The 12,113-nt window shown below is 38.3% G+C and overlaps 2 protein-coding genes across 4 annotated transcripts; both read right to left on the reverse strand.

Moving 5' to 3' along the window:
- On the reverse strand, nucleotides 758-4,791 carry LOC109725574. 2 transcript variants are annotated; one of them, XM_020254824.1, is made up of 7 exons: nucleotides 4,497-4,791; nucleotides 4,250-4,321; nucleotides 3,998-4,174; nucleotides 3,684-3,854; nucleotides 2,993-3,202; nucleotides 2,260-2,354; nucleotides 758-1,737 (listed from the first exon to the last, which is right to left on the reverse strand). In XM_020254824.1, the coding sequence occupies exons 1-7, from the start codon at nucleotides 4,582-4,584 to the stop codon at nucleotides 1,057-1,059; spliced, it is 1,494 nt and encodes a 497-aa protein (XP_020110413.1). In that variant the 5' UTR covers nucleotides 4,585-4,791; the 3' UTR covers nucleotides 758-1,056. The 2 variants fall into 2 exon arrangements, with proteins under 2 accessions (XP_020110413.1, XP_020110406.1); XM_020254817.1 differs by having other exon boundaries at nucleotides 4,250-4,330.
- LOC109706955 (probable alpha,alpha-trehalose-phosphate synthase [UDP-forming] 9) lies at nucleotides 6,874-11,851 on the reverse strand. Of its 2 annotated transcripts, none has more exons than XM_020227982.1 (5): nucleotides 11,696-11,851; nucleotides 10,064-10,131; nucleotides 7,990-9,979; nucleotides 7,631-7,904; nucleotides 6,874-7,553 (listed from the first exon to the last, which is right to left on the reverse strand). In XM_020227982.1, exons 3-5 carry the CDS (start codon nucleotides 9,975-9,977, stop codon nucleotides 7,221-7,223), a joined length of 2,595 nt encoding a protein of 864 aa, XP_020083571.1. In that variant the 5' UTR covers nucleotides 9,978-9,979; nucleotides 10,064-10,131; nucleotides 11,696-11,851; the 3' UTR covers nucleotides 6,874-7,220. The 2 variants fall into 2 exon arrangements, with proteins under 2 accessions (XP_020083571.1, XP_020083572.1); XM_020227983.1 differs by lacking the exon at nucleotides 11,696-11,851 and adding an exon at nucleotides 11,544-11,660.

Genomic DNA, 12,113 nt, shown 5'->3' on the forward strand with positions numbered 1-12,113 from the left:
CACCAATTTACGCTTTACGAGATCTTTTGTTGCGGCGTGCAGGATCCCGAGGTGATGGTGATGCTGGTAGGGGAATAGGATTGGGAGTTTCTTGCGAGAGTTCGCTCTTGGTGATTACTTTGATCTGCTTTTCTCTTGTACTTGCTCTTTTATTTGTTTTGGGCTTTAATCTAATAAGACCGATTAATTTGGTCTTTAAATATTTATTTATACGTCTGAGGACCGATCTATATATCTTCCCTTTTTCTTGTTTGGAGAGATTTGGGACCATCCACCAATATCTAAGGCAGACTTTATAGTCGTGGGCTCGTGGCTATTATGACACTCCATAGTTTCCGACACAAGATATGCTCAGGCTAACATTCAGAAGAGGCCAGAACTAAAAACAGTAAACTTTCAGGCAGTTGGCAGACAGATTCTACAAGATAATTCTAGCCAATAATCTCAGATGAATTGAGCATTGCTTTGTGATGAAAAATGTGGATTTCCAACTGATGCAGCCAACAATTACTTCAGACTAGAAGAAAATTCAGAAGAGCATCAAATACATGGTAAAACGTATCCCTGTACGATCCTGATAATTCTACTTGGCACCTCTTCTTCTCAATCGAACCACCAATAACCTTCCACATAATATAGTCCTAGCGTCACAAAATTCTTATAAAATGACCAATTTAAGCTACTCGCTTCAAATTACTTCAAATAGGGTTCAAAAGGTTATTCTTGAGGAAAACTTTTGATTGTTTTGAGGGCGAGGTAAGGGACTAAAATGCACTCTATTTAAAGCTCGCGGTCAAATTAGAAGTAAAAGGACTAAGTTGCAATATCAGGATGGTACAGTGATTATCAACACACTTGATCCTCAAAGAATTGACTCTGTTGAGTCGGAGCAGCAATTTTCTAACAAAACACCTCAAGGATCTTTTACCACCTTCCAGTTGTCAAGCAGCCAGTCCAGAAACCAGTACTTTCCCCTCCTTTTTGAGGGTGCAAAATACCATTTTAAAAGGAAGAACCAAACACCAAAAAAGCATTTAAAAAAAAAACAAGAACCGTTTAATTGTTGTTGCTGTAACCCATATAACTGTTCCGATACCGAATACCGTACTGCTCATATAAGTGGTCCTCATAATTCATAGCCCTGATGTCCGCTCCACGCCGCTTGCTATCCATCTCCTGAACAGCTCCGAATACGATCTCATTATTTGATTCATAGCTCTGCTCATAATAAGTCTGTGGGCCCGAAGAGTAATGCCGGTGATACTGCACCTGCTGCTGCTGCCGCTGCTGCTGCTGTTGCTGATGATGATGATCTCCATCCCACCCATTAAAATAATTCGGTTGGGCGTGCCGGAGGTGGTGGATCTTTTGTGGCTCTTTGGACATGAAAGCATAGGTCCTTTTAGGATTAGGGGTTCTTCCTTCTAGTGGTGGCGGCGGCTCATCATCAGGGACGACAAAGCTTTCTTGAGACGGCCAAGGGTTATCCCTAGGATTGTAGGGCTGAGATTGATTAGTTGGTGGTTTCTTTTTTGAAAACAGGGATACAGCACCAAGAATTTGTAATGTAGATGATTTGATTCCACCAAGGAGCTTTCCTATTGACGAAACGTAGCCACCTTCTTCATCCTCATGGTTTGTGGTTTCATCCTCCGGTGGGATTAGTGGAGGCCGGAGAGATCGTTTCATTGGCTTTTGGTAGGGAGGCATGCTTGGTTTTGTAGGAGTTTGAGGTTCCTGTTAGAAAACTTCATTGTTAGAATTGGCATTCATTTAAGCAACAGGACTTTTTGGCTTCACATCTAGCTTTGCTCCAGGGGACCTAACCATACTGTCTTCTCTTCGTGTTCTATTTGACTAAAACAGAGTTAGCATTGTATCCCTAAATCAAATAATAGATAATATAATGAAGAAACATAAAGCAAAATTCTTTGCAGGAAACATTCTCAGACAATAAGATGCAGTTACTTTCAGAAAGTTCGAGATCCAACTGAATAAAATGTACAACAAAAGATGGAAAGAAAAGAGAGAATTTGTGAAAAGGGACAGATTTAATCTTATTTTCTTGTTTTTCAACGACCAGTCGGAATTACTGATGGTTTATAAAACTCAAGCAATGCAATTCAGCCAAATGGAAGGGCTATTTGGTAGTAATGACGAGATAGTTTTCAGGTGAAGCATTACTGCTACGAGACACAACAACTTGTAATTTTGTCCACTCATCATTAGAGTGAAAGGAGAGAAATGTGAAGTACTCACATTCGTGGATGCCGATGAGAACATCAATCCTACTTGCTTTTGGAGCAAAGCAAGCATGTAACCAAAGAAGCCAGCAGCAAGGAGCACAGCAATTCCTGCATTACATTTGGCCATTGGATTAGGAAGTACCATTAAAGTGAAGGCCTAAAGCCTAGAATTCTGGCCATGAAAACCTCCAAAAAAATGGCTCTTTTATAACTTCCGGAAGTTTGTGCTCAGCAGATGATAGAACGAAAGAAGACGCTCTTAGCTAAGTTTCAGTTTCATCCTGAATATCTAAGTCTAGAGTAAACTCCTCTCTGGTACAGTGCATTTACACATCAGTGCTCCCGTGGTTTCGTTTGTTTAGTGTAGAGTTCCTGAGGTTCCTCTTCTGTTTTGCAGCAAGGACCTTCCTGTCAACCCATTGTATTGATTTTTGATCATGTTATGACTATGTTTGTGTCAGGATTTGATATAAACTCAACTTGCCACTCAAATCCAAACTCAAATTCTGATGGGTTTCAAGTCGAGTTTAGATCAAAACCCACTACATATTATCCCCACCCTCTGGCATAGATCAAAATTGAGAGATTCCTATTAGACCTGTAAAAAGGTTTGACGGGAAGGTCTACAACAAAAACAAAAATTCACAGAGTATATGATTGAATTTAGTCGAGAACTAAAGTGAGCTTAGCAAAGATATAGGAATATTGGTGTATTCTACCTAATTTTACTACGAAGATGTACGTACCTAAAGGAAAACCGGTTTCATAATGGTAAGCACAGTCATCGAAATGAAGTTGGATCTCCCGGATCGCCTGGTTTCCTCTATCTATGACCAGAAGGGAACAGCTACTACCAATGTAAACAACTTCAAAGTCGGTAGAAAATTTTGCATCCTCACTTGCCCCATCGATGTGCCCTCCTCTATTCCATTTTCCTCCAGCAATGGTTGTAATCCCTTGACAAATATGCAAACAAAATAGTAAGACCAAAATCTCTTAGGTTCTTGTATTGTTTCTTATTATATTGTTTTTCATAGCACGACATGGTTAATATGCATACAGGGTTGAAAATTTCACGTCATAAAGGTTGAAACAGTAAATTTGCTCCCCTACGATCCAATTAAGTTCTTCATGTTCTCCACAACTTCATACTATTTTATCTTTACTCGGACAAGAATTTGAGCTGAAGTTTTAATCCCCTCTTCCGAATTCTAAAGAACTGATCTAATCAGCCAATCTCTTCGCTAACATTGTGATCTTCCACTTATCCACATTTTGATCATTCCATCTAATTTTCATGAACCTACCGATTATTATTATTATGCAGCAACCCCAACTCCCGTTACCTGAACTCTTCTCCCAAAGTTTGAATTGCAGGAACCTTGAATTCACAAGAAACCACTTTTACATCATATAAGAACAAATGCTTCTTACTACCTGAAGCACTGATCTTCCTAACTGCCATGTTCATTGCGTCGGCGACGTAAATGTTTCCCTTATCATCTACTGTAAATCCTTTTGGATGGTTCATCCTGGCTTCCCGCGGCTTCCCGTCGACGTGACCAGAATACCCTTCTGCCGAACCGGCAACAAGCTTAGGTCTACTGTCTGCACTTCCAAAAACTTAGTTTCAGATACAGGAATACTTCAGACAGCCATAAAAGAATCTGAAGTAGATGATTTTTTACAGCAAAAACTGTAATTTACAAAAAATCGTCAATTTGGCAAGCAAAAATTTGTAACAAACTCACATTTTGATAATGGCAACGAAACCCTATGGATGTTGCTATTCGCGGAATCCAAAATAAGGAGATCCCCGCTCGGACTCATCTCCACGGCGTGAGGTTCGATCCCGAGCTTGCTCCCGTCGAACACCGTTTCCACGGTGTACCCGCTCTCGAACTTCATCATCGAACGCCCAGAGATCGCTGGTAATTATCTACCCACTTTAGCACCCTAAACCCTAAACCCCCCCTATCAGCTACAATGGATCAAAATCGTACCTGTTTTGGGGGACGATTTCAGAGACCATAGCTGCTTCCAGAGGATCGAAATCGCGTTGGAGAAGAGCCCACCTGCGATTTCTACATGTCAAAAAAAAGAAAAATAAAAAAACCATGGATTCAGTACAAACTAGATCATGAATCGAATAATATATATATATATATATATATATATATATATATATATATATATATATATATATATATAGAATTTAAAAAGAAAAATGGTAAGAGGAGTAGAACCAACGTGCTGGAGAAGCAGCAGAGACGGAGCAAAAGCCATTGAGCAAAATCGCGGTCACAAAAAGCAAAACTAAGCACTTCGTCGTCTCCATTTCCCCTTCCGATTAGTAAGAGTTCTCATCTAAGCCTCTAACAAACCCATTTTTAAATCACTGAGGAGCAAGAGCAACTACAATGCACGACGCCTCGGGGAAAAAACAAAAAAAACAAAAAGAAAAAGAAAAAGAAAAAGAAAAAGAAAAGCAAAAGAGGAATAAGACAAGGAGAGATTTGTGCTGTTCTCGCTCTTCTTTTCCCCCCCTTATTACTCTCCGCTTGTTTTAGAGGGGAAGAGAACGCAGAGCACCGCCCGAGAAATAATTTGAACGCACCGGGTGCATCATGCACCTCACTTTCTAAGCGTAAACTACCGGTGATTATATTTGATGAATTAAACTTTTTTAATTGGTTTACTGGTTATAATGGTACACCGGGTGCAGGGAGTGCGGAAAGAGAAAAGGGTAGCATCACGTGCCGCGGAGCCGATGGTCGTTTAAAGAGTTTTTATTTTGTATAGCATTAAATCTCTCAAGTATCCAAAATAGCAACCATTCTTTTTGCACGGGGACCAGAGATGTCAATCGGCACAGATACTTAAAATTTTATCCGAATTCAAATGCAAACGAAACAGATTTACCTGATGATGCTGCACAGATATGATTTCAAATATAAATATTAAAATTAAAAATTCGATGAATATGAATTTTGATTTTATCCGATCCGAACCTGAACCTGACCCAAATTTATTTTATATTATATATAATATGTATATAAAAATTTAATATTATCTTTGAATTTATATTTTAAAATTTAATATAATATATTTTGAAATATTGAAAAAAAAAATTATTTTGGGTTCGAATTTTCGAGTTTAGATTTTAAATTTTTAGTCAAATTTAGATTTAAATATAAATTTTTAAAATTCGTCAGATTCAAATTCGAATTTTAGTTTAGAATCGAATTCTGATACGAATTTTTAAATATTTGCCCAGAATCTGATCCCTACCTGGGGTTAGTGGCTCGGTGGGAAAAAGATGGAAGGGGGGAGGGGGTTTGGGACTACTACATCCCTTTTTCTATTTTTAATATTTGGATCACAGTTTGTCACAGATTTCGAGGTGGGTTACAGGTTTTGGTTTTTTGACTTTTTAAGTTTCAAGGTAAATGCAAGATATTATATTATTCTTCGTGTAACTTTTGGACTTTAGTGGTCAATCAATTATATATGAAATTATCGTCGCTATCTAGTAAAATTTGTTGGTTTCTCATATAAGAACTGATTAAGAAGTCGACAATTCAATCTTTTCAATAATCTTGATAAAATTCAAAGCATAAAACTATGCCCGTTCCAGAAAAGTGGAATGAGCATTTTCATTTTAAAGCAAGAATTTAAATTTAAACTATTCTACTTTTATTATAAAAAATAAAATATATCTTTATGAGATCATTATTAATTTTTTTTGAAGTATCTCTATTCAAATTTGTGCTTCCGCTAAGACTTTACTACAAAAATAAGCAATTAGATATCAACATAAAAACCAACTGCCTCTAGCGTAAGTGATAAAGGGTTTAATGGTTAGTACCCGAAGTTTCAAGTTCGAATTTTAGTTGATTTATATTTTCAACTAAATTTATCTCTAAATGAAATAAACGAAACGGGTAGATGCCTGCTTTGAGTAGTATTAGATAGCATTCATTCGAATCTCAAAATATGGCTCCGCACATTAGGTGGGGACTTAGAACTGCCTCTGATAGCATATTATCCTGCGGGGGATGTGCGATAAAAACATACATGAATAGATGCCTGCTTTGAGTAGGCATGATCTTCTGGATCCAACGGTTGATCGTATAAATGAACCGCTTAGATTAGCTTGCCTCGACACTTCAAAATACTAACCACCTTTATTCCAGGAGCCTCAATGTGCCCACCATAATATTTATAATAATTCCTGGTGAATATATTCCTCTCTTTGCGCCACTCCTTTTCCTTCAATTTTTTTTTTTTTTCCCTTCTTAGTACTAATAATAATTGCATGTATTCTTTGTTTGTGAGTGGTCTTCAGTGGATCCAGGCTCCAGCTGCTTTTTCTGTGTCTCTGATAGATATAGATCTTCTCATGCACCAAAGTCAAAAGAATTGTTTGTTTGAATAGTCGATTCCTAAGGTGGTTATTTGCAGTTTATATAAAAATCATATTGGACTTAACTTTTGTCTTGATTCCATATTGTTAAGATGTATTGCTCTTGGTAGTGTTATTCCTCTGGGTTCATATTGGTTCTTTTTTGTTAAAACTATGTAGAATTAGTTGGCAATATGATCAGTCTTAGAGAATCTGAGGAGCTAAAATAAAAAGGTCCACAAAGAAGACAAGTTTTCATACTGGGCAGAAGGTAAGTCTTTATATACATTCACATTCCAACAAGTTAAAATAACTAAGTATCAAATTGATCATTACACGGATAAAACTGTTAAATAAGAGATCCAGTCTATCTACAGGACAACCAAAAACCTGTACAGAACAACAGCAGGTCGACGCCTCACCCAGAATTCTTCGACAACTTGCTCCTTTTGTATCAAAATCGCTTATAATTTCATCATCTTTAATACACAGTTAGAGTCGTCAATCTCGAACCAAAGTTTGAGCTGAGAAAGCCGGAATGCCATCGCTTAGATAAAGCGAGACGAAGCTTAATCAGCCAACTCAAGCGGCACGTCAAAGTTAACTCGACTGACGGCAATATTGTCATTTTGAGTTGAAATGGCGGCGATTCTTTTCAACAACTTTAACACTTCACTGGTATCATCTACAAAGTACTTTGCCTTGCTCGGCTTTTGGCCGACCGTGCATGCAAAAACTTCCGGGACAATGGGAAAAAGGCTACTTGAGGCAGTACTATTAATGGTTTCAAACATGTCCTCGTCAGATCGATCATCACCGATACACATCAAAAGATCAGGAGGCTTCCCGTCACAGAGCATTGTTCTGATGAGCTTCTCCACAACCAACCCCTTACTAACTCCCTACAAGTCATCATATTCTTATATTTAAGTTCTTATCCACATTTACGAAGGTTCAAAGAGATGTTACAAATACGTACCTGAGGTTTAACTTCGACAATATGTTGACCCCTCTTCACAACCACTGGCTCATTTGCAAGCACACTCTCAAGATGGTCCAGTAGCTCCTTAGCTTGGCATGAACCAAAGTCATGGTCCGCGTACTGGTAATGCCACACAAGTGCACTCTCCTTGGTTTCTATAAAGGAGCCATCAGTTGTTTCAGAATAGAGCTTCATTACAGGTTCGGCAATCTTTTTCCACTCAGAGCCAAGAGCAGATGAACTAGTTTCCCAGTCAGCTTCTTTACTCCACCTTTGGGGAAACAAAGCAAATTTCATCAAACTGTCAAAATTAGAAGCTAAAATGGTAACCAACTGCGTTTCAATTCATTACATACCTGATAAAATAGCCGTGTTCAGCAGCTATACCAAGGCCCTCGCACGAAGCAAACCACTCACCAAGAGAAGTCCATCCTCTCCCACTAACAATAAATACAGTGTTCTTTGGGTCACCGCACAGATTGTTCAGCATAGAAATGATGTCCGTACTCGGAATTTTACTAATAGACGATTCAGGCATTATAGTGCCATCATAGTCGAGAAATATCGCCCTTCTATTAGCCTTCTTATAAGAGGGAACAATGTGATCCAGAGACAACTTCCTAAAACCATGAGAAAGGGAAACAACTCTAAATCCTAAACCAAACCCGATAGCCCAACACCTTTGATTATAGTGGTCCTTGCACGCCCTCTCGAGATCTTGCAAAAAGCTTCTGGCCCAGTAAGCAATATTGTGAGAACTGACATAGCGATAATGCTTTTCATGACGTAACTGCTTCTCAGGTTCTCCTAAATCAGTTGCTTGATAGAAAGCATCAGCCACATCTTCGACACACCAAGGATTCACCCGAAAAGCCCCACTAAGAGAAGGAGAGCAACCGACAAATTCAGACACTATAAGGGTGCTTTTGTGACGGAAGTTAGCATCAATACCTCTGCACTTATCCATCTCCTCAGTTCCCTGTCTACAAACTATGTACTCATATGGAACTAAGTTCATGCCATCCCTAACAGCATTCACAATGCAACATTCGGCTGCCACATAGAAAGCGATTTTCTCGTAGAAAGGTATTGGGTAGTCAATAAGGACCACAGGCTTGTAGTTTGCGGTACCAAAACATTGATTGACCCTTTCGGCTATAGAAATTGCTTCCTCTCTTGCTTCCTTAACATCTTTTCCTGCGCTTCTTGCAGGGTTAACAATTTGTACAAGGACTACTCCTCCTCTAAGCTTAGGGTTCCTTTCTAATAGAAGCTCAAGCGCCAGCAATTTGAGACTGATACCTTTAAAGATATCCATGTCATCTACACCTAAAAGTAACGTTTTACCCTTGTATCTCTCTTCAATTTCTCGGACCTTATTTACTGTGGCAGGTAGTTGTAGAACTGATTCGAGACGGCCTATATGAACACCGACAGGGAGAATCTTAATGCTCACTGTTCGACCAAAGTACTCGAGCCCAATATAACCGCGTTTTGACTCATAATTTATCCCTAACATTCTACTACAACAAGAGAGAAAGTGACGGGCATAATCAAATGTTTGGAAACCTATTACGTCGGAATTAAGCAAAGATTTCAGGATTTCATCCCTAACCGGCAGCGTCCTGTATATCTCTGCAGAGGGAAACGGGCTGTGAAGGAAGAAACCAAGCTTGACCTGGTTCAGTCGTTTCCTTAGAAAAGTTGGGAGAAGCATAAGATGGTAGTCATGAACCCAAACATAGTCATCATCGGAATTTATCGCCTCCATTACTTTATCAGCGAAGGTTTTATTGGCTGAAACATAGGCTTGGAACAGAGAACGATCGAAGAGTTCACCTTTGTCGAGGCAAATCGGTATCATGTAATGGAAAAGAGGCCACAGTTGCTGCTTGCAGAAGCCATGGTAGAATTTATTTTGAAGTTCAGGAGAAAGGAAGGTGGGTATGCACCTTAGCTCCTTTAGAAGTTTTTGGGCAACATTCTCTTGTTCATCAGGATCTATATCAACCTTAAGACTACCTACGTAAATTACTTCAAAATCAGCAGAAAAGCCATCTTTCAGTTGCAGCAAGAGTGAGTCTTCATCCCATGTGAAGCACCATTCTCCTGTACTTTGATCCTTTACAGAGTTCAACGGAAGGAAGTTAGCAACTATTACTTTGCGGTTTCGAGACACTGATCTCGAACTACTTAAATCCTCATCATTCTTAGTATCCTCATCAACATCAGTTATAATTCCAGGAGCTGTTATTACACGCGGAAGCGATTTCACAGCTTGACGGAAGTCGAACACATCATCAGAACACCCATCAAGAAGATTTGCAGAGGACTTCGAGGCCATCACTGTAGCAGTTCCTAAATTTGTGAGCAACACATAAAACTGAAATATCTTTTGGATGTATGAACTATGAACTCAGAAATTGATACCTGAATCTTTCTAAATATTTATACAAGTCTCAACAAAAAACTTGATCCAACTTCCTGTAATTGAAGACCTGCGGACACAAAAGACAATAACGACAAATAAACAAGGGTGCAAAGTATTATTCCCACGTGTCAAAAGTGACTTTCACGACAAAACAAAAGGCAGTTGCGTTCATAAAGGCAGGCGCAACCAACGCTGCCAAAAATGAAAGTGGTCATTCCGCTCTTATACTTCAGATGGCTAGCGTAGAAAAAGTAAATTTGACAAACATATATCATTTATGACAAAGTATGGTTGCCAAAAGAACTGGACTTCCTTTAACGCGGACAAGCCAATAATAATTTTACGCACGTGAAACAAGCCAACATACGTACAGACAGCATGCACATGCACGTATCCACGCACAACATGGGGGGCTTCACGCCAGGAAGAGAGATGGAGGCGTTTGCATGGACTTAGACTTGATGCCAAATCTGACTTGTTGAAATGCAAAACCAACGTCTGCTAACCAAACATGTAATCCTAGAAACACATAAATCTATATACACACTACTGACATTATAAGGGAATACATCCAAATTACTTATGTTCGTCTAATGAGACCAGTGTTGTTCAGTCTCTAGTACATTAAGGAAACGTTTTACTCACTCGTGCATGATCGCAGCCATCTAACACTAATGAAACACATCAACATCTATTTCCGATGATATCCCTCGCTCCGTTAAACCTATTTTCAGTTAGGTTGATAGATCATCATATCCCTTTCTCCTTTCCTACCAGAACAGCGACAAATCTCGGCTAACAATTAATAGGAACAAATGACTAAAACCTTCCTCAGATGATACTACAAGCACAAAAAAGATCCATCCAACTTATATGTCAAAAGAGCAGAATGAAACTCAACCAGGAACAACATAAATCTTTGCTGAAATAACTGCAAAAATCTAAACAACTTCATGAAATTTTTAAACAAACCCAATCTTCAATCTAACACAAAAGACTACCACAAAGAAATTGCTAGAATCTGAATCAAGGGATATGAACTACTAACCACCTTTATCTGATAAAAATAACTCGCATTGGAGTTATCACCCAGAAATAGAATTACATGGATTCTTAAATTCCAATAATTGCATGCGTATATTGATACACATTTTCTACAAATAGAAAACCTGGAAAAACCACATTTGCTACAAAAGGAATCCAACGATCTTGAACTTATCCAAAACGCTACTGCAAAATCGACCAGGAAAACGAAATAAACGAGAACAAAAAAAATGGCACAAAAACATCAGAAAGGACTAAATTTGGTACGAGATAGATACCGAATTTGATGAAAAGAAAATTGATCACCTTCAAAAAGCTTTTTTTATGTATCCAAACACCCAAAGAACGCAAATTTAACAATACCCAGAACGAAAAAAAGGCAGAAACATCTAAATTAACAAATGTAGGTAAAAAAAGATGGCATAAGAACCATACCAAACTTGATGAAACTAATATTAATCACCACAAAGAAAGCGTTTTTACGGATCAAAACATCCAAAGATCACAAATTTAGGGAGACCCAAAAAGGATTAGAAGCAATGCGATCTAAATTGGCATGTATAGGACAAAATGGTAGAGATAATCACCTCGGAACTGATTCCGTAGATCGAAAATGACAACTACTATGCGGAAAATTCGCTTCTTTTGGATTTGGGTTTCTCTTTTCGTTTGGTTTCTTCTTGAATACGAGCGAGAAAGAGAGATAAAAGAGCGAAACAGAGAGAGAGACGTCGAAGTGGAGGACGAGATATATTGGAAAGTTACTTGAGTTGTTATGATCAACTCGGGTTAAGTTTTTTTTTTTTTTTTTTTTTTTTTTTTTTTTAACCTTTGCCCTTGGTTAAGGTTAGAATTTACTATTCCCGCAACTAAGGAATGCCTCTTCACTACAACTTTTTTACAAAATTGCCATTATTGGTTGGGTTGGGATTCTGTATTTTGATATTACTTGTGTTTATAAATATAAATCTAATTTAAAAGGTTTATAAATATATTTTAGAGTAT

Source organism: Ananas comosus, linkage group 2 (genome assembly GCF_001540865.1).
Source record: "Ananas comosus cultivar F153 linkage group 2, ASM154086v1, whole genome shotgun sequence".
Taxonomy (NCBI): Eukaryota; Viridiplantae; Streptophyta; class Magnoliopsida; order Poales; family Bromeliaceae; genus Ananas; species Ananas comosus.

What these genes read in the sequence shown, in the direction of transcription:
- LOC109725574 (XM_020254817.1), bottom strand. Translation starts at nt 4,584, where the DNA reads ATGGAGACGACGAAGTGCTTAGTTTTGCTTTTTGTGACCGCGATTTTG. An exon ending in CTCTGCTGCTTCTCCAGCAC is followed by an intron (nt 4,331 to 4,496) that starts GTTGGTTCTACT and finishes TTTGACATGTAG; the next exon opens with AAATCGCAGGTGGGCTCTTC. An exon ending in TTCGTTGCCATTATCAAAAT is followed by an intron (nt 3,855 to 3,997) that starts GTGAGTTTGTTA and finishes TTGGAAGTGCAG; the next exon opens with ACAGTAGACCTAAGCTTGTT.
- LOC109706955 (XM_020227982.1), bottom strand. Translation starts at nt 9,977, where the DNA reads ATGGCCTCGAAGTCCTCTGCAAATCTTCTTGATGGGTGTTCTGATGAT. An exon ending in GAACACGGCTATTTTATCAG is followed by an intron (nt 7,905 to 7,989) that starts GTATGTAATGAA and finishes GTTTCCCCAAAG; the next exon opens with GTGGAGTAAAGAAGCTGACT. An exon ending in TTGTCGAAGTTAAACCTCAG is followed by an intron (nt 7,554 to 7,630) that starts GTACGTATTTGT and finishes GATGACTTGTAG; the next exon opens with GGAGTTAGTAAGGGGTTGGT.